At 39.3% G+C, this 22,400-nt stretch overlaps 1 protein-coding gene across 1 annotated transcript in view; it reads left to right on the forward strand.

The window, feature by feature from the left end:
* The window catches only part of AK9 (adenylate kinase 9), a 101,642-nt gene that overhangs the window by 22,448 nt on the left and 56,794 nt on the right, over positions 1-22,400 (forward strand). The window contains exons 9-15 of the mRNA XM_061131806.1: positions 9,791-9,885; positions 12,344-12,483; positions 12,564-12,744; positions 15,333-15,474; positions 18,072-18,179; positions 18,268-18,345; positions 20,447-20,530. Coding sequence (XP_060987789.1) covers positions 9,791-9,885; positions 12,344-12,483; positions 12,564-12,744; positions 15,333-15,474; positions 18,072-18,179; positions 18,268-18,345; positions 20,447-20,530 — 828 coding nt within the window. The remainder of the gene's footprint in view (positions 1-9,790; positions 9,886-12,343; positions 12,484-12,563; positions 12,745-15,332; positions 15,475-18,071; positions 18,180-18,267; positions 18,346-20,446; positions 20,531-22,400) is intronic.

Consider the following 22,400-nt stretch of genomic DNA (forward strand, 5'->3'; position numbering starts at 1 on the left):
CTGTTGCACTCATTTCACATGCTAAAAATGTCATGCTCAAAATCCTCCAAGCTAGACTTCAACAGTACGTGAACTGAGAACTTCCATGTATATAAGCTGGATTTAGAAAAGGCAGAGGAACCAGAGATCAAATTGCAAACATCCACTGGATCATAGAAAAAGCAAGAGAATTCCAGAAGAACATGTAATTCTGATTCATTGACTATGCTAAAGCCTTTGACTGTGTAGATCACAACAAACTGTGGAAAATTCTAAAGATGGGAATACCGGACCACTTGACCGGCCTCCTGAGAAATCTGTGTGCGGGTCAAGAAGCAACAGTTAGAACCGGCCATGAAATTACGGACTGGTTCCAAATTGGCAGAAGAGTACGTCAAGGCTGAAGATTGTCACCCTGCTTATTTAACTTAAATGCAGAGTTCAGTTCAGTTCAGTTCAGTTGCTCAGTCATGTCTGACTCTTAAAATACCGGGCTGGATGTAGCACAAGCTGGAATCAAGATTGCCGGGAGAAATATCAATAACCTCAGATGCAGATGACACCATCCTTATGGCAGAAAGCAAAAAGGAACTAAAGAGCCTCTTGATGAAGGTGAAAGAGGAGAGTGAAAAAGCTGACTCAAAACTCAGTACGTAGCAGAGCAGCTCCCTCGCTGCGATCTATTGAAAGCCAGCCCTGGACACAAGGGTTTGTCGCTCCGGCCGCCCGCCGGCGGGCCGGGGCGTTGTGATGGTCCGTGCCACCCTCGCTCTTTTCCCTCCGCGGGTCTGCCACTCCCCGGGGCGGTCGAGGGGCCGCCGTCCTCCACGGAGCCGGGGGAAGGGGGAGGGGGGGCGCGAGGTGGGGGAGCGGGTCGAGGAGAGGGAGAAGAGGAGGGCGCCCCTGACGGCGCCTCCCGGCCTCGGGGTGCTGCGCCCTCCTCCGCTTCCCCGCCGCGGGCCCTCGTCCGGCGGGCTGGGACGGGGGACGGGGGGAGAGGCGTGGCGCGGACGAGAGTCCGGGGGCGCCGCAGGGCGGCCCCGCCGTCCCCTTCCCCAGGTGGGGCGAGCGGGGCCAGGGGGCTGGTGGCGCGCGCCTGTCGCGGCTGTCACCTCCGTGCGCGCACGTGTCCCTTCCCTCTGCTCCTGGCGGCAGGGAGAGGGAAGATGACGGCACGTGGGTGCTCGCGGGGCCCTTGCGCTCTTTCCTTCCCACTAAAAAAAAAAAAAAAAAACCAAAAACTCAGCATTCAAAAAATGAAGATCATGGCATCCAGTCCCATCACTTCATGGCAAACAGATGGGAAAACAGTGGAAACAGTAACAGACTATTTTCTTGGGTTCCAAAATCACTGTAGATGGTAACTGCAGCCATGAAATTAAAAGACCCTTGCTCCTTGGGAGAAAAGCTATGACCAACCTAGACAGCATATTAAAAAGCAGAGACATTACTTTACCGACAAAGGTCCATATAATCAAAGCTATGGTTTTTCCAGTAGTCATGTATAGATGTGCGAGTTGGACCATAAAGAAAGCTGAGTGCCAAAGAATTGATGCTTTCAAACTGTTGTGTTGGGAAATACTCTTGGGAGAGTCTCTTGGACTGCAAGGAGAACAAACCAGTCAATCCTAAAGGAAATCAACCCTGGATATTCATTGGAAGGACTGATGTTGAAGCTAAAGCTCCAATACTTTGACCACCTGATATGAAGAGCTGACTCATTGAAAAAGACCCTGATGCTGGGAAAGATAGAAGGCAGGAGGAGAAGGGGACAACAGAGGACGAGATGGTTGGATGGCATCACCAACTCAATGGACATGAGTTTGAGCCTGCTCCGGGAGATGGTGAAGGACAGGGAAGCCTGGGATGCTGCAGTGCATGGGGTTGCAAAGAGTTGGACACGACTGAGTGACGAACAACAACACTTGTGTCCAATTCATTGCCACCCCATGGACTACAACCCTCCAGGCTCCACTATCCATGGGATTTCCTGGATACTGGAATACTGGAGTGGGTGCCATTTCCTTCTCCAGGGAATCTTCCCAACTCAGGGACCAAACCTGAGTCTCCCACATTGTGGACAGATTCTTTACCATCTAAGCCACCAGGGAAGCCCCACAATGGATATTATTTAACAATTTAATAGAATGAATTATTGGCACATGCTTCAACATGGATGAATCTTAAACACAGGCTAAGTAAAAGTTATCAGAGATCATACTTCATATGATTCCACTTATTGAAATGCCAAAAATAGTCAAATCTGTGTAAAGACAAAAAATGGATTAGTGGGAGGGGGTCATGGCGGTGGGGTACAACTATGGGAGCTCCCAGGATAAATGTGGAGTGACTACTAATGGGTAAAGGGTATCTTTTGAAGGTGACAAAAATGTTCCAGGATTAACTGTAGTGATGGTTGCACTGATTTTACTAAAAACCATTTACTTATACACTTTAAGTGGCTTATGAATTACAATCCAATAAAGCTGTTTTTTTTAAAAAAATATATATGCATATTTGAAAATACACTATTATTTTCAGTATTAAAAAAGCCAAATGACAATAAGGGGAAATAGTTCCCATACTTATTATAAATAAATGTTGAATATCTTTTATTATTTAAATATTTAAAAAATTCTGATATTTCAATAGGAAAAAAACAAATACAATACAGGAAATAGGCAAAGGGCATGAGCAGGTAATTTAGAAAGAAATGTTTAATAATTATTTTTTAAACTACTGTAATCCAGTTGTGGGACTTCCCAGGTTACACTAGTGGTAAAGAACCCTCCTGCCAATGGAGGAGACATAAGAGGTGTGGGTTCAATCCCAGGGTTGGGAAGATCCCCTGGAGAGGGCATGGCAACCCACTCCAGGCAGTATTCTTGCCTGGAGAATCCCATGGACAGAGGAGCCTGGTGGGCTACAGTCCATTGGTTGGCAAAGAGTAAGATATGACTGAAGCAATTTAGCGATCAAATTATTATTCAAAGAAATGCAATCTGCATAAAAAATAAAGCAGCATTTTCTTAGCAGTTTTAACAAATTTATCCAATATCCAGGATTGTGGGGAGCATTTGCAACATGCTTTCATGCCCTTTCAGTAGAAGTATGTAGGGTACAATTTTCCTGGAAAATTATAGGGCACATATATATCCAAAAGATTTTTAAAAATGTCTATTGTCTGTCCAAAGACCCCCAACTTCTAGTAATTTATTCTAAGGAGAGATATGGAGAAATTTTTCTGTTCAAGATGTTTATAATCAGAAAAAAGCAAAAAAACAAAAAAGTTCAGGGAAGAAGTTTTTTAAATATGTGAATTTGAAAAATTAATGCATGATTTTTGGCTAAAATATAGTAATTCTTCTGTTTATGGTAGTAATACCATATGCATCATTTAATACCAAATGCATTTAATCATTTAATTATGGTAGCAATTAATCATTTAATTGTGGTAGAAATACCATATGCATCATTTACTACCAAATGCATCTTTTAAATACATTTCATGTGATAACTTCCCACTTGGAGGTAAGGAAGAGAAGGTGTTTTCCCCGCAAATGAAAATATCTTCATTCTTTTTTTAAATTGAGTGTGAAGTAATTAGCCTCCAACTAATAAAAAAAATAAATAAATAAAATAAAAAATTAAAAAAAAAAAATAAATTGAGGCATGCTGTGCTGTGCTTAGTCACTCAGTCATGTCTGACTCTGTGACCCCATGGACTGTAGCCCGCCAGGCTCCTCTGTCCATGGGGATTCCCCAGGCAAGAATACTGGAGTGGGTTGCCATGCCCTCCTCCAGGTGATCTTCCCAACCCAGGGATCGAACCCAGGTCTCCCGAATTGCAGGCAGATTCTTTACCATCTGAGCCACTAGGGAAGCCCAAATTGATATATAACTGACATATAACATTATATTAGTTTCAGATATACAACATAAAACTAAAATCAGGAAAGAATGAGGGGACAATACTACAGATAGTACAGAAATATAAAGGCCTATAAGGGAATTCTATGAATAATTGTAGGCCAGTTATGGTAGGCAGAACAATGGTTCCTTTCTCCCCAAATAAGTCTTTGGGCTTCCCTTATGGCTCAGCTGGTAAAGAATCCACTTGAAATGCGGGAAACCTGGGTTTGATCGCTGGGCTGGGAAGATCCCTTGGAGCAGGGAAAGGCTACGCACTCCAGTATTCTGGCCTGGAGAATTCCATGGACTGTATAGTCCATGGGGTCACAAAGATTCAGACATGACTGAGTGACTTTCACTATCACTATCACTATACAGCATAATGATTTGATATTTGTTGAAATGATCAGCACAATAAGTCTAGTTAACATTTGTCACCATACAGAAAGTGTTACAGAATTTATTCTCTTGTAATGAAAAATTTTAAGATGTGTTCTCTTAGCGACTTTCAAATAGGTAATATAGTACTATCAGCTATAACCACCATGCTGTACACTACATCTCCATGACCTATTTATTTTATAATTGAAAGTGTATACCTTTTGATGTCCTTCAACCATTTTGCTCACCTCCCATCCTCCACTCCCCACCTCTGGCAGCCACCAATCTGCAATGTGTATCTATAAATTTGCGTTTTTTTTTTTTTTTTAAATCTTCATTCTGATTCTTAAAGTCATACACACTCATTGTTTTAAAATAACCAGAAAGTACAAAATACAAAAATAATACAAAATAATTTGCATTATAAAAATTATAAAATGCAAAAATGTACAGTACAATACAAAATAATACAAAAGTCATAACGTATTTCTTAGATGGGTAGCATATGATAAACTCTAAGGATACACATGGGAAGGGGTCAGATGAATCCCTTCCCTCGTGCTATATCTAATATATTGGGGGAAAATAAATATTTAAAGGACAGTTTGTGTTTTGATCTGGGAAGTACAAAGTATTGAGTTGGCCAAAAATTTCATTCATTCATATTTTTTCTGTAAGATGTTCTGAAAAAACCTGAATGAACTTTTTGGCAAAATCCCAATACTATAAGACGAACTCATGGCAGAAGGGCAGGACCTAACCTAGTGAGGAAGGCCATGTGTCTGTAATTATTTCTAAACTGAAACTATAATGTTGAATAAGAATCAGACCCTCAGGGCTGGGAGAGAGAAGGGAGCTGGGACAGTGTTCTAGGATGAGGAAAGAGTCTGTGTTAAGCCCCAGAGGACAGAAAGAGCATAGTGAGTTCTAGGTACTGAATGCAGGATTAGAAGATGGAGGAGTTTTTAGGGAGCTGGAGTAGGAGGGGTGGAATAGTGCCAGAACTTTAGGAATAAGCAGGGGTTGAATCAAGAAAGATCTTATAAGCCTCACTAAAGAGCTTACACCGCATCATGAGGGAGTGTGCAGCCAGTGAAAGGTTTTAAGCCCAAGAGTGAAAATGGTACTACTTCCCTTCAAGAAAGATCACTCAGGCTGCAGGGCACAGGAAAAAATGAGAAGCAGATTGTAGTAGATCAGGTAAGAGATGGTGGCCTGACCCAGGGTGGTGACTGTGGGAATGGACAGAAGTGAGTGAATTAATCTAGGAGGACAGGGAGAGAGAAAAGTCAGAAGCAATGCCCAGATTTTTAGTTTGATATCATTGGTGGCCACATAAATAATAAGGCTGGTGATGTAATCAGATTAGGGAGAAGCTCCTCACTTAGAATATACTGCTGCCAAGATCATCTGTGATCTCCTGACCTAAGCCAGTGGTGACTATTACATCTTCATCAAATTCACCTGGAAGCAATATTTCTCATCATTTCTTTCTTCTTGCTCCTTTCTTCCTTTGTCTTCTGGGCCCTCACACTATTATAGCTCATTCTGCTTCTACACTCCACATCTCTAACCACTAGAGTTGGAGGATCCCAGAGCTCACTTCTTGAGGACTCTTCTCTATCTGCCCTCATTTCTTGAGAGATTTCTCCAACCCAGTGGCTCTAAATGCTTTCTAAATGCTGGCAATTCTTAAATTCATATTACTATTCCAGACCTTCCCCTGAATTTCACACTTGTATAATCAACTGCTACTAAATATATCCAATTGGATGTCTGATAGTCAGTTCAGACTTAAAACTTCTGACTCAGGACCTCCCTGGTGGCTAAGATGCCACACTTCCAATGTAGGGGGCCCGAGTTTGGTCCCTGGTCAGGGAACTAGTCAGTTTTGCCAAGAGAATGCACTGGTCATAGCAAACACCCTCTTCCAACAAGATAAGAGAAGACTCTACACATGGACATCACCAGATGGCCAACACCGAAATCAGATTGATTATATTCTTTGCAGCTGAAAATGGAGAAGCTCCACACAGTCAGCAAAAACAAGACCGGGAGCAGACTGTGGCTCAGATCATGTACTCCTTATTGCCAAATTCAGACTTAAATTGAAGAAAGTGGGGGAAACCACTAAACCATTCAGGTATGACCTAAATCAAATCCCTTATGACTATACAGTGGAAGTGAGAAATAGATTTAGGGGACTAGATCTGATAGAGTGCCTGATGAACTATGGATGGAGGTTCATGAGATCGTATAGGAGACAGGGAGCAAGACCGTCCCCAAGAAAAAGAAATGCAAAAAAGCAAAATGGCTGTCTGAGGAGGCCTTACAAATAGCTGTGAAAAGGAGAAAAGTGAAAAGCAAAGGAGAAAAGGAAAGATATACCCATTTGAATGCAGAGTTCCAAAGAAAAGCAAGGAGAGATAAGAAAGCCTTCCTCAATGAGAATTAGAAAGAGAAAGACTAGAGATCTCTTCAAGAAAATTAGAGATACCAAGGGAACATTTCATTCAAAGATGGGCTCAATAAAGGACAAAAATGGTATGGACCTGTCAGAAGCAGAAGATATTAAGAAGAGGTGGCAAGAACATAGAAGAACCGTACAAAAAAGATCTTCATGACCCAGATAATCACGATGGTGTGATCACTCACCTAGAGTCAGACATTCTGGAATGTGAAGTCAAGTGGGCCTGAGGAAGCATCACTACAGCATCACCAGTGGAGGTGATGGAATTCCAGTTGAGCTATTTCAAATCCTAAAAGATGATGCTGTGAAACTGCTGTAGTCAATATGTCAGCAAATTTGGAAAACTCAACAGTGGCCACAGGACTGGAAATGGTCAGTTTTCATTCTAATCTCAAAGAAAGGAAATGCCAAAGAGTGCTCAAACTACCGCACAATTGCACTCAGCTCACACACTAGTAAAGTAATGCTCAAAATTCTCCAAGCCAGGCTTCAGCAATACATGACTCGTGAAGTTCCAGATGTTCAAACTGGTTTTAGAAAAGGCAGAGGAACCAGAAATCAAATTGCCAACATCCGCTGGATCATCGAAAAAGCAAGAGAGTTCCAGAAAAACATCTATTTCTGCTTTACTGACTATGCCAAAGCCTTTGACTGTGTGGATCACAATAAACTGTGGAAAATTCTGAAAGAGATGGGAATACCAGACCACCTGACCTGCCTCTTGAAAAACCTATATGCAGGTCAGGAAGCAATAGTTAGAACTGGACGTGGAACAACAGACTGGTTCCAAATAGGAAAAGGAGTACGTCAAGGCTGTATATTGTCACCCTGCTATTTAACTTATATGCAGAGTACATCATGAGAAACGTTGGTCTGGATGAAGCACAAGCTAGAATCAAGATGCCAGGAGAAATATTAATAACCTCAGATATCCAGATGACACCACCCTTATGGCAGAAAGTGAAGATGAACTAAAGAGTCTCTTGATGAAAGTGAAAGAAGAGAGTTAAAAAGTTGGCTTAAAGCTCAACATTCAGAAAACTAAGATTATGGCATCTGGTCCCATCACTTCATGGGAAATAGATGGGGAAACAGTGGAAACAGTGGCTGACTTTATTTTTTGGGGTTCCAAAATCACTGCAGATGGTGACTGCAGCCATGAAATTAAAAGACGCTTACTCCTTGGAAGGAAAGTTATGACCAACCTAGACAGCATATTAAAAAGCAGAGACATTACTTTGTCAACAAAGGTCCATCTAGTCAAGGCTATGGTTTTTCCAGTGGTCATGTATGGATGTGAGAGTTGGACTATAAAGAAAGCTGAGCACCAGAGAATTGATGGTTTTGAACTGTGGTGTTGGAGAAGACTCTTGAGAGTCCCTTGGACTGCAAGGAGATCCAACCAGTCCATCCTAAAGGAGATCAGTCCTGCATGTTCATTGTAAGGACTGATGTTGAAGCTGAAACTCCAATACTTTGGCCACCTGATTTGAAGAGTTGACTCATTTGAAAAGACCCTGATGCTGGGAAAGATTGAGGGCAGAAGGAGAAGGAGATGACAGAGGATGAGATGGTTGGATGGCATCACCTACTCAATGGACATGAGTTTGGGCAGGCTCCGGGATTTGGTGATGGACAGGGAGGCCTGGCATGCTGCAGTTCATGAGGTCACAAACAGTTGGACTCGACTGGGTGACAGAACTGAACTGACCAGGGAACTAGATCCTACATGCCACAACTAAGAGTTAGAATGCAGGAGCTAAAGATCCCACATGCTGCAAGGAAGACTGAAGATCCCACAACTAAGACCCAGCACAGTCAAATAAATAAATAAAAGTATTTTCAAAAAATTCTGGTCCACCATCACCATCACCTTGCCCCAAATACACTCCTCCCACAGATTTCCCCTCTCAGTAAATGCCACATCAGTCCTTCCAGCTGCCATTTTTCTCATATCCCACAGCCAGTCTGTCAGCATACACAGCAGGCTTTTTCTTCTTCAAAATACATTCAGAATTTGACTACTTTTTACAACCTGGGAGATACTTTCCTCAAGGGAAAGGGCAGAAGTTCCAACAGGCCTGGTTGAAACTCACCAAGATTGTTAAGGCCCCAGCTGGCATTGACACCCTGGTACTTCTGCCTACAGTTCATTGGCCAGAACAAGTTACATGGAGAAGCTCAATACCCATGAACTAAGTATTGTCACATAAACTAGGGCATTAACAAGGGAAAGGAGGAAAGGATGAGTTGTGAACAAATAATACAATCTACCATAGATTACAATACACCATCAAGACCTTGTCTATCTTACCATCTCTTGTCTCAGACTCTGTTTCATAGTCTTCTACATAGTATATTAGTCTCTTAGTGCTTCCATAACAAAGTACCGCAAAGTAGGTATTTCACAATGACAGATATTTATTACAGTTCTAGAGGCTAGAAGTCTAATATCAAGGTGTTGGCAGAGCTTCACTCCATTCAAAGCCTCTAAGTGCGGATCCATCCTTGCCTCTTCCAGCTTTTGGTAACACCAGGCATCACTTGGCTTGTAGCTAATGCTAACATCTGCTTCCATCTTTACATGGCTGCCTTCTTCCCTCTGCCTGAAGACATCCCACAGTGTTAGACCTCAAAGGGCATGACTATTTGAGAACCAAAGGGCAGATTCTAGTGGTTTGAATTGTTTCCCCAAAAAGATAATATTGGGGAGCTAAAACTTCAATACCTATAAGTGTGACCTTATTTGGAAATAGGATCTTTTCAGAAGTAATCAAGTTAAGATGAGGCCACAGTGAATTACGATGGGCCCTAATCCAATATAGCTAGCATCCTTTTAAGAGATTTATGAATGCGGGGAGAAAATGGCTCACAACAGAGGCAGAGATTGGAGTGATGCAACTACAAGCCAAGGAACACTAAAAATTGCCAGCAATTTACCAGAAGCTAGGAAGAACAAAGAAATATTCTGCTCATGAGCACATGACTTTTTCAAAATATTTGAAATATTCAAATGCATTAAAAGACTTATTTTTTAAATTTAGACAGTTGTGGATCGACTTAAATATCTGAACCTAAAAAGAGCAGCTGTTATAACCAAACTTCAGAGTACAGAGGAAGATATTAATGACACAATGGAAAATGTAAGTTATTTTTAACTGTTTGAAAGTCTACCCTTTCCCTCTATGTTGTGCCCTTAATTTGTATCCTTTCAAGGTTTCAAAGGGTCTCAGAATACCTTTTATAAAAATAGATTTGATTTTTCAGAAGCTATAATATTGGCACAATATCCTTTTAAACACTAAACAAAAGTTTTGAAACAAAGAAAGACAATAAATCAGAACAATTTAATAAGTATAATAAGAAATAAAGAAACCCAAGTTTAGTTTTAAAAAATTGCAACACCAAAGACATAGAGCCCTCAGTTCTTTAAATATTCATTCATTCCCTCCATCATTCAACCAGTTTTTAAAATAACTACTAAAGTGACATATTGTGGATGTAACGGTCATCAATTATAATTGCCAAGTGCTAAAAGGGCCACCAGGACTTTTTTAGCTTGAGAACTTAATCTATTCTGGGAAGTTTAGATTCACCTTTTTAAAAAAACAGGAATTAAACAACTAATGCCAGAATCGTAAGTGGATATTATAATTCAAATAAAATGATCTTTAAGGATAGAGGTTATTTTGTTTTCCTGTACTGTGTAATCCCTAGATTTTAATGGGTGAACATAGCTGGGAATAGGTAACACTAATTGATACTGAAGAGGAGGAAAGGTGGGCCTGATGCACACAGAGACCCTGTACTGAGCCTCTTCTTCTAGGTCATCACTGAAGGAAAATTTTAAAGTATTCAGAAAACCTGGAGGTTTTTCCAGCCTGCAGTCCCTGGGGTCTCGGCATTAGGGAAAGGACGATGGCATCGAGGAGGGTCCAAGCCAGGATAGGGCAGCTCTGGGCACCGCTGCAGCTCCGAGCATGGTGGGTGGCGGGCCACTGTGGCTAGTTCTCAAGTTCTTGCGGGAAAAGAATGAGAATGAGCCTGAGAGGCCCTGGGAGAGGGAACCCCACGAGAGAAGGGCGCTAGCAAGGGAGAGGGCTAGTGGAGGGTAGCTTCACAAGGAGAAGCCAAATGGGCTTCATCTTTCTCCTGTTTTGGTTCAGCCTCTCCCAAACGTAAGCATCCAGTCTTTTGGCTGAGGTCTTCTGAAGAGGCAGTGGCTGAGTAAGGGAAGTGGGGTGCAGCCCTGCCCACTAGAACCTCCTCTTAAAGACTCTCAGCCAACCCTGTCTTCTGCTGTCCATTCCTCCCCTTCAGAGGTGCCTGCTGTCAGGTCCTGAGCCTTTCTGGAACTGTGCAGTGACCTGATTTGCTTCTTCTTGTCCTCAACCCATCCTCCATCACCCTCCCTGCCACCACTGAGCTTTCACTTTCCTCTGACCTCAGTTACCACTAGTCCATCTGCTTTTTAGCTTACAGAAGTATGTAGCTGCAACTGCCCAGCTGTCGGCTCTTCTGGTCTCTTCTCCCCTGTTTCTCTGTCCATTTCTCATGAAATGAACTCTGCTGTGATTTTCGCAAGGTTTTAGGAAATCAGCAAACCCAAATGCGTGTGTTCAGTCTGCCTTGTTTATCCAGAGGCAGTCCTGATCGTTTTTAAGGCTGTGATATCAAATTCATTTGAAAGCTCATCTTCTCATTGCCCCAATAGATACGTGGCCCAGAGACTTGAGAGGGGAGCATGGTCGGCTATCCAAACACTTTCCCCAAGTTTGGACAGGAGATAGGGATGGTGAGGAAAAAGCAGCTGCTTCCTGACTAACTGTGTACCAAGGAAAAGGCTACCCACTCCAGTATTCTGGTCTGGAGAATTCCAAGGGCTATATAATCCATGGGGTCGCAAAGAGTCAGACACAACAGAGCGACTTTCACTTTCACTTTCCATCCCTAGCTCATTGTCTGTTGATTCATGGAGAAAGGTGGTAGCCCAGTGTACCCCACTGACAAAGTTCTCAGTCTCCTGCAGCTCGCCTAAGCATTGACAATTTTCTTCAGGTTTAGCTTCTTGCAGCCTACAACTGGGGACATCCATGCAGGATCCCCACAACCGGCATGCCTCTTTGCTCTCTGATGCTGCCACAGCAGTTCTTAACTTCTTTGGAGGTGATGAATGGAAGATTACTGAGGGAGATTTTATATTTAAGAAAAATGAAAGAGCTAAGTCAGTACAAATCTGCCTATGGCATCTTACTCTTTTAAAACTTAGGTAAATTAACTAAAGTAACTATTTTCAAACCTTTTCAATAAGAATTTTTCAGACTTTCCTGAAATAGATAATAGAAAACCCTTTCTCCTTTATGCTCATTCTACCCTACAAGAGAAAATACTTGGCAAAATTTAAACAAGGTCTTAAAACAGAAATGAAAACTATTTATCTAAGTAAATGTTGGACAAGTGCAGATGGCTGCAGTTAAGAAAAAAAAAATTTCCTGTCTTAATTATTTCTTAAATAGTAGAGCATGGTCAAATAACAAATGAAATAATAATGTGAATTTCAGCAAAACTTATGTCCACATGTTTAATGTTTGTTACTAACAGGATGAGCTGTTCCGTACTCTCGCATCTTGTAAACTTATTGCACCAAGATATAGATGGCAGAGAAGCAGATGGGGACGTACATGTCCTGTGACTTTAAAAGAAGGTAACATTTTTCAAGGATTGCCAGATTTTTCTGTGAGGTAGGTAAGATTTTCAGAATTTAATTTTAAAATTTGCCCATACTTCTTTTCAGTTGTTTATGATAATGACATATTTTTAGTTTTCTAGGTAAAATGTACTGTCTTTCATCAGAAGAAGCATTAAAAACATTTCTATTGAACCCACGTCCCTATCTTCTTCCACCTATGCCAGCACCACCATTTAAAGTATTCATATTTGGACCTCAGTCTTCAGGGAAAACAACACTTAGCAATCTGCTTGCAAAACATTTCAAAGGAAAGGTAACTACTTAGTTGATTTAATTTGCATTTCCCTTATGACTAATGAGGTTCAACATTTTTTATATGTTATTCATGTATTCTCTATTAGAAGTGTTGGTTCAAGCTTCTTGCTCATTCTTAACTTTTTTGCATCATTATTGGCAGAAGTTCCTTACGTTGTATACATACAAATATTTTGTTATAGACATTATGAATATTTTCTACTATTCTGCTTTGCCTTTTCACTTTATAAATGAAAAATGTACCATAATATATTCATTTAAAGTCAGTCATTAAGTCCTGCCTAACTAAAGAAAATGGGAATTAGCCTTCACCTTCTGAAGAAAAAAGTATTAAAGGATTTGTGGATATGTTTTAAAATCATCACAGTATGTGTCAGGCAAAGGAATTATAATTTTAAAATGTAAAGCATTTTTACAAATCAATATTTAAAAGCCCCAGTGGAAAAATACAGCAAACAGGCAATTCATGGAATAATTGATCCAAATAGCCATTACACATGAGAAAAGGATTGTCACCTTAATAATCAGTGAGAGGCCAAAAAACCCAGAGATACATTATGTCAACCTCACTGTTGAAAAATCATCCAATACTGATGTGTGGCTAGGATTAGGAAAGTACATTCTCATACATTGCTGGTTAGAGTATAACCATTCTGGATAGCTATTCGACGTATCTATAAAAGTCTAAAATCTATGCATATCCTCTGAACTATAGATTTTTCTTGAAGAAACTATCAAAGATATATACATAGCAATAGCCTAGTTTATAATAGCAAAATCATGTATATCTGAATATGTATTATTGGTACTTTAAATAAGTTGTAATATTTTTATCTAATATAATACTTACATCCATTAAAAATGATAGGGCATATATTCATGCATATATAATGAATCTAGAAGAATGGTACTGATGAACCTATTTGCAGGGCAGGAATAGAGATGCAGACATAAAGACAAGACTGGACACGGCAGGGACAGAGGGTGGGGCAAATTGAGAGAGTAGCAGTGAAACATATACATTACCATATATAAACCAGATAGCTAATGGGAAGTTCTATATAACACAGGGAGCTCAATGTGGTTCTCTGTGACAATCCAGAGGGGCAGAATGGGGTGGGGGGTGGTAGGGAGTTTCAAGAGGGAGGGGACATATGTATACTTAATGGCTGATTCACAGAGTTGTGTGGCAAAAGTCAATACAATATTGTATTAATAAAGCAATTATTCCCCAATTAAAAATAAACATTTTTTAAATTAATGGATTAATTTAGCTGTGCGAATTGGATGGTATATCTCAATAAAGCCATATTTTTAAGTTAAAAAACAGTGGTGTGAAAAAAATGATGGTGTGGATGTATTTTTATTGGCATAAAATAAAATAATGCAAGCATATTGAAGGAAAAGAAAAATGGAATCTAGAAGTATGAAAATATTATTTAAATTTAAAGGGCATATATAGAAATCTAACATCCCAATATTCAGTATTAAGTATATTATCTACCAAAAGACTTATATCCAAAATATATGTAGAATTCTAACCTAGTTTTTTAAAAGTTGAACATATGCTTAAAAACATGAGTAAATGAACTACCAATACACTCATTAAATTGTTAGTGATTAGGGATAGTTAAATTTACAATACAATGAGATTTCTCACCAAGTAGGGTGGCTAAAATGTAAAAGATTCATAAAATCAAATGCTAATGATGAGGTGGAATAACTGCAATTTTAATACTTTGCTGCTAGGAATATAAACTAGTTTCAACCACTCTGGAAACAGTTCAGTGGTTTAGTATAAAGTCAAACATACACTTATCATATGACCTAGTAATTCTACTCCTCGCTGTTTATCCAACAGAAATGAAACCATAGGTCCACCAAAAGACTTTCTCACAAGTGTTCATTGCTTCTTTATTTATAATAGCCCAAACTAGAAACAACCTAAACGTCCATGATGAATGAATTAAAAAACAACATATTCATACAATTATACTGCTCAAAAATACAAAGGAATAGATTACTGAGACATATAGTTATATTGTTGAATCTCAAAAACATTATGCTAAGGGAGAAAAGCTTGGGGAAGATTATATACTGTTTGGTTCCATTTATATGAAATTCTAGAAAAGGCAAAACTTATCTGTATTTGATGGAAAACAAAGGGGTTACTAAGGTCCAGGCACTGACTATAAAGGATGAGGAGGAGACTTTAGGGGGTGATAAAAATGTTCTATGTTTTTATTGTAGTGGTTTTTATGTATATATTTGTAAAAACTCATCAAACTCTGTACTTATAATGGGTGCCTTTTATTGTATGTAGACTATAAATAAAATGTTGATGTTTAAAATATATATGTAATTTGAATACATATTACATGATCATACATATATAAATATATATACTAGCTTTCTTTGAAAGCTAGCACTTAAAAAATCAGTGAATTCTGAAAATAACATAGTTCAAGCAGCATTAAGATTTTTGAGATACATAGGTATAGCTATAGAAATAGATGTTGATGAACAATGTGGTTAGTTTTCAGAGTAACTTGTGCTTATATTGATTTTCTCAAATATTCTTTGCAGGTAATTGACTATGATAAAGTAATTCAACCACGTTTTGATAAAGCCCTTGAAATGTTAACCAGAAACACTATAGCTGAGGCCACTGAAGCAGCCATTAAAGTTGTCAAAGAACGGCTTCTCTTAGAACTACAAGCTAAAAAAGGTGAACTATTTTTTTAATGTGTGTTTTAACAGTAGTTAAGCCTGGCTACCTGAGGGCAAGGTCTTGGTTTGTTTGTCTTGATATCCCTGGCATCTTGCACACTGCAGCCTCAGAATAAGTGGTTGAAGAAATGAGTGTACATAAACCCGAACATACACTGAGAAAAAGATTCCAATTCTGGACTTCTAAGGAAAGGAATCATAAAGAGCTTTCAAATTTCGATTTCTTTTCTTTTATGGATCTGCTTCCTGGGCAGAATTTACACCTTTATTTACACCAGTGGCGATGACAACAACAATTTGTCTGACTCATGGAGTTTGTGGTGTTGCTGCTTCTGCTGTTGTTCTAGGCCTCTGTGTCAGCCTTGACTGTAATTCAGTGTTTTTATTTGGGGAATATTATTTTCAGATACAAAATGTTATAAATGGAAAAGTCATCTATGAGAAGACAGAAGCACAAGAGGTTAAATGGCTTCCTGAAATTCATCCAGATGGTGGCATAGCTAAGACATGAACATCCTCTATTTGTCAGAATCTGCTATCAGGATTTCACTAACTTTTTACATACACTGGAAAGCTTCCCATCATTTCCTATGCTTGAAACTATTTAAAGATCAAGGAATTTACTTCTTCTTGCATGGCAATATTGAGCTTTTGCTAGGAAAGAACACAGGTTTTGCCTAATAAATCTGCCTCTCTTCTTTCTCATTAACCTATAATTAAGTAAGAAAGTCCAACCTGATGCCTGGGAGATTACAAAAAACAACCACAAAAAGACCAGCACTGAAATAACATGCCATCCAAATGATCATGGATCAGTGGTAAAGAATCCGCCTGGAATGCAGGAAACACAGCAGACAAAGGTTCAGTCCCTGCGTTTGGAAGATCCCCTGGGATAGGAAATGGCAACAAACTCCAGTATTCGTGTCTGAGTAATCCCATGGACAGAGGAAACTGGTGGGCTACAGTCCATAGGGTCACAAAGAGTCAGACACAACTGAGCGATTGAGCACAGATAATAAAGAATGAATTTATCCGTTTATCATATTATCTTCAGAATTAAGACCAAAATTAAAAAATACTCTTGGACAACCTGGAAATATTGACCCAAACTTCTAAGATGGCTTGTCATTCAATTTTGAATAATAAAAATCAATAATTGATTCAAAAATGAATTTTTGAATTCAAAATTGAATATTTTGAAATGAATTCAAAATTCATTAAAAATGAATAATTTTTAAATTAAAAATGAATTCATTCAAAAATGAATGATTCTTTCAACAAACACTTGAGCACCTTCTTGTGTTAGGTATTATTCTAAACATTGAGCTACAGAGGTGAACAAGACACTTGAAGCTCCTGTCCTTGAGGTAGTTACATGTTAATAGAGGGTGTGTATGCCCAGTTCTGTCTGACTCTTTGCAACCCCATGGATTGTAGCCTGACAGGCTCCCCTGTCCATGGAATTTTCCAGGCAAGAATACTGGAGTGGATTGCCATTTCTTCCTCCAGGGGATCTTCCCGACCCAGGAATTGAATCCACATGTCCTGCATTGGCAGGTGGATTCTTAAACATTGAGGCACCTGAGAAGCCCTTAACGGGTACAGGGTAAAAATAAACCAAAACATATGTAACACAGTAATGGGGCAGGTGGTAATTGGGTTATGGACACTGGGGTGTCAGGATGATCAGGAAAGACCTCTCTGAAGAGGGAAGAACATTTAATTGAAACCTGGATGGAGAGAGGAAGTCAAGGCTCCTTAAAGATGAACAGTGATCTATAATGTTTTTCAGAGTCTATCGTGATTCCTTTCACATCAAATTGTGGCATGATATCACAGATTTTACAGCTTTCCACAAATTGTCTTTTCTCACCAGAATATAGAAATAGATGATATCTCTTATATGCTGCAAACCAAAATCTCTTTTCTTTTTCAAATTCACTAATTATTCCAAATCTGACAATAAGGTTAGTGTTAGTCACTTAGTCGCGTCTGACTCTTTGTAACCCCATGCACTGTAGACCACCGAACTCCTCTGTCCGTGGGAGTCTCCAGGCAAGAATACTGGAGTGGGTTGCCATTCCCTTCTCCAGACCTTCCCAACCCAGGTCTCCTGCATTGCAGGCAGATTTTTTACCATCTGAGTCACCAGGAAAGCCCCCAGACAATAAGGTTAACCCTTCTTAAAATTTAAAAAATTGGACTTGTTTTTGGCCAGGGATTTTACTCCAACATATTTTTTTAAGAAATTTTGTCAGTGGAAAATATTGAGGCTTTTTAACATAGAAAGTTATATAATATAATAATACAAAAGATGGCAGCTAACTTGGAGCAGCCTTCCAGCGTGCCAAGCCTTTTCTATGTTCTTTGTTGACACCCATCATTTCATTTGATGTTGCAACTGTGTTTTCAGTTGAATGATCCTCTTTTTGCCCAGTAAAAATTGAGACAGGAAGATCAAATGATTCAAACTGAGACAGGGAAAGCAAATGATTCACAAAAGTCGCATTGACTCAGTTAGAACTCACATGCTCAAGGTTGTCTACCTGCCCCCCCAGCTACCCTTTGCTAACACAGTCAATTACTATCTTACAGCTCAGTCAATTTCAAAAGACCTTCAAGAAGAATCTGAAAGGAGGGAAAGGGAAATCCCAACGGATGGATATAGAAGTGCAGAAGAATTGCAGTTGTCACTTGAAGATGGTAAAGAAAATGTTGCTAATGTTACTAGCCAAATCTTTCCTAGTATAAACAAGATTAGCTGACAGAGTGTATTATTCTTTCACTGCAGTGTTCGCTTTTGAATCCCAAAGAGAAAGCTCTTTAGAAGACAGTGGAGAAGCCAAAATGAAGTCAGATGATAAAGATGGTAACAAAATGAGCTGCTAATGCCATGCTTGTGGATTTTATTTCCATTTATTTCATATGTTATCATGTGTATATTGAAGCTTAAACGTATTCTCCCCTCATCCTCAAATTGGAAACTTTAGGAGTAAAAGAGTTAAGTTTTCCTCTTACAGATTTAAACTGACCAACTGTAGAACAGAAATAAATCTACTAGAATGAAGAAGAAAACAGAACACAAGTCTAATACTGTTGGAATGCTCTCTAAAATTTTCTGTATCTTTCCAAACATGATACAATCATTATTGTACAATAATAAATTCTTTCTTAAAAGCTCTCTGCTTCCTTTAACAGATTGGAATCAGAGCATCATAAATCCAGAGTTGTAGCTGTGAAATGTTTATCATTTAGTGTTATTTACCACTCCAGTATTCTTGACTAGAGAATTTAATGGACAGAGGAGCCTAACAGGCTAATTGTCCATGGGGTCACAAAGAGTCAGACATGACTTCCTAACACTTTCACTTTACACTCTTCTAAAACTTTTCAATTTATATTTTACCATAATCAAGAGCATACAAAGTAAACTACTTTTATTTTTTATTTGTGTTACATTTAATTGTATAATTTCATTAGAAAATAATTTAACCATCATTTAAAATTATTACATATATTGCTTCTTGGCCTTTTGGCTAAGATCAAGTGTAAAATTATTGCATCATTTCTTTACTTAGAGGTATTAGTTTTAACTAGTTCATTACATTGAAAACTTATATTTTTGCTACTACAAAAAATTCAATGAATTTTTTTCCACTGAATTTTTTACATAAAGTTTTGCCTGCATGTTGACACAAATGGAGTTACTAGTTTAATGAGTAAGAAGTAATAGAGAGTCAAATTGCTTTGCATAAAGTTTCAATTTATGTTCCCATCAGGAATATGCAAACTACATGTCCTAGTTTCCTCAATATTTTCTCTTCTTAAATATTATTTTAATTTTTATTTGATTATTTCTGAAGTTTAGTGTTGTAATACTGTGTTAGCTATTTATATTTCTTCTTTTCTGAGGTGACCATTTTTGTCTTTTGCCCATTTTTCTAAATTGTTGTATCAATTATATGGTTTTAGTATAAATGTTCTGTATCAGTCACTTATTTTTCATATTTTTTTCCAAATTGAGTGGTTTGTCTTTTAAGTCGCCTTGCTGACTTTAAGGTAGCAGAGTTTTTCACATTTTCATAGTCAAATAATTACTTTCATTTGTTAATTTCTTCCATTTACTTTCCGGCTTAAAAGTCTTCCTCTCAACCAGAGATTTCATGTATACTTTTTTTAAAGTTGGCGCTGCCTTTTTGTATTTAGCTTTCAATTCCATCTACAGTTTATTGTGTTATATAATGTAGGGCTGATCTTTTTTATTTGGTTCCTCCTCCTGATTCAGACAGATGTGTCTTTGCCTTGTGTTTATTTCAAGCTGAGTAAGAATTGAACTGGGCACTGGCAGAAAAATATATGGCATTCTCCTTTCCCAGCCTGCATATGCTCACACACACCCACACACACACACTTCACAGAAGGACCTGGACATTAAAATTTTTGCCAAGTGGCATCTGGGAACCCCATCTCTGCTCCTGGAAAGTTCCCAGCATCGATACATACACAGAGAAGCTACCCCCCGCCCCATACTATCTCTTCCCTCTTTAGGGGAAGCCATCCAATGTAGAAACATCATCAGTACCTCTACTCACTGCCAGAGGATTGCCAGCACTGCCGGCGTGCCATGGTAAAAGACAACCTCTGTCCCTCATGTGCCTGAGATAAGCACAGCTTTTACCTCTTGGAGCCAAAGAGTCTGTTGTGACATCAGGAAGGGAAATTTTTATTTTTTTTTCCAATTTACAGCCACTGGCATCGTATGAAACTGAAATTACTCCTGGTTTTGTTATCTGATTTTCTACTGCTGATAAATATGTCTACCTATTTGATTATTATGGTTGTTGTTTTAACTTTTTAAGAAATTAGGAGCATTGAGTCCTGGGTCCTTGGGCCCATACCACAATCTTCCTTAGGAATCACCTACAGTTTAAGTACTGTTCTTTATGTGTTTAATAGAGTTTTATTTTCAGGTGAAAAAGAAATAAATGAAATGTTTACACTTCAAAGAAGTCAGCAAGACTCTAATCGAGATCGAAAGAAGGATTCCAAAAAAGGTAAATTATTACTAGGGTGATTTGGTTTTCTTAGACTGTGGTAAAAATCACAAATAGTTCCTTCAGAATTTTGAAGGATAACCATGTACTTTTTTATTTAAAAATCTTATTAATATTCACTTACTCTATCTTAAGTGAAAGTCACTCAGTCATGTCTAACTCTTTCCCCACCCCTGCCCCATGGACTGACTATACAGTCCATGGAATTCTCTAGGCCAGGATACTGGAGTGGGTAGCCCTTCCCTTCTCCAGGGGATCTTCCCAACCCAGGGGTCAAACCCAGGTCTCCCGCATTGCAGGCAGATTCTTTACCAGCTGAGCCACAAGGGAAGCCCAGGAATACTGGAGTGGGTAGCCTATCCTTTCTCCAGGGGATCTTCCCAACCCAGGAATAAAACTGGGGTCTTCTGCTTGCGGGTGGATTCTTTACCAACTGAGCTATCAGAGAAACCTTTACTCTGTCTTAAAGACTACTATAATATGAACAGTTGGACATGCAGGAACACAGATAGAAGAATATGTGATATACTGTTTTCATGAACAAGAATATTGGAAAGATAGGATATCTGTCTTTCTGTTCTGTCATTCCTGGCAAGTGGCTGCCATTATAATTCACAAGATGGCTGCTAGTATGCCAGTTATTACATCAGTGGGCAAGAAGAGGCAAAAGGCAAGAGAAAAAAAAATAGCACTCCATCCAGCTGAGTTCAGTCAGTTCAGTTCAGTTCAGTCACTCAGTCATGTCCAACTCTTTGTGATCCCATGAACTGCAGCACGCCAGGCCTCCTTGTCTATCACCAACTCCCGGAGTCCACCCAGACCCATGTCCATTGAGTCAGTGATGCCATCCAACCATCTCATCCTCTGTCGTCCCCATCTCTTCCTGCCCCCAATCCCTCCCAGCATCAGGGTCTTTTCCAATGAGTCAACTGTTCGTATCAGGTGGCCAGAATATTGGAGTTTGAGCTTCAACATCCATCCTTCCAATGAACACCCAAGACTAATCTCCTTTAGGATTGACTGGTTGGATCTCCTTGCAGTCCAAGGGACTCTCAAGAGTCTTCACCAACACTACAGTTCAAAAGCCTCAATTCTTCGGCGCTCAGCTTTCTTTATAGTCCAACTCTCACATCCATACATGACCACTGGAAAAACCATAGTCTTGACTAGTTGGACCTTTGTTGACAAAGTAATGTCTCTGCTCTTAATATGCTGTCTAGGTTGGTCACAACTTTCCTTCCAAGGAGTAAGCATCTTTTAATTTCATGGCTGCAGTCATCATCTGCAGTGATTTTGGAGCCCCGGAAAATAAAGTCAGCCACTGTTTCCACTGTTTCCCCATCTATTTGCCATGAAGTGATGGGACCAGATGCCATGATCCTAGTTTTCTGAATGTTGAGCTTTAAGCCAACTTTTTCACTCTCCTCTTTCACTTTCATCAAGAGGCTCTTTAGTTCTTCACTTTCTGCCATAAGTGTGGTGTCATCTGCATATCTGAGGTTATTGATATTTCTCCTGGCAATCTTGATTCCAGCTTGTGCTTCTTCCAGCCCAGCGTTTCTCATGATGTACTCTGCATATAAGTTAAATAAGCAGGGTGACAGTATACAGCCTTGACGTACTCCTTTTCCTATTTGGAACCAGTCTGTTGTTCCATGTCCAGTTCTAACTGTTGCTTCCTGACCTGCATACAGATTTCTCAAGAGGCAGGTCAGGTGGTCTGGTATTCCCATCTCTTTCAGAATTTTCCACAGTTTATTGTGATCCACACAGTCAAAGGCTTTTGCATAGTCAGTAAAGCAGAAATAGATGTTTTTCTGGAATTCTCTTGCTTTTTTCAATGATCCAGCGGATGTTGGCAATTTGATCC

Source organism: Dama dama, chromosome 28 (genome assembly GCF_033118175.1).
Source record: "Dama dama isolate Ldn47 chromosome 28, ASM3311817v1, whole genome shotgun sequence".
NCBI classification, from domain to species: domain Eukaryota; kingdom Metazoa; phylum Chordata; class Mammalia; order Artiodactyla; family Cervidae; genus Dama; species Dama dama.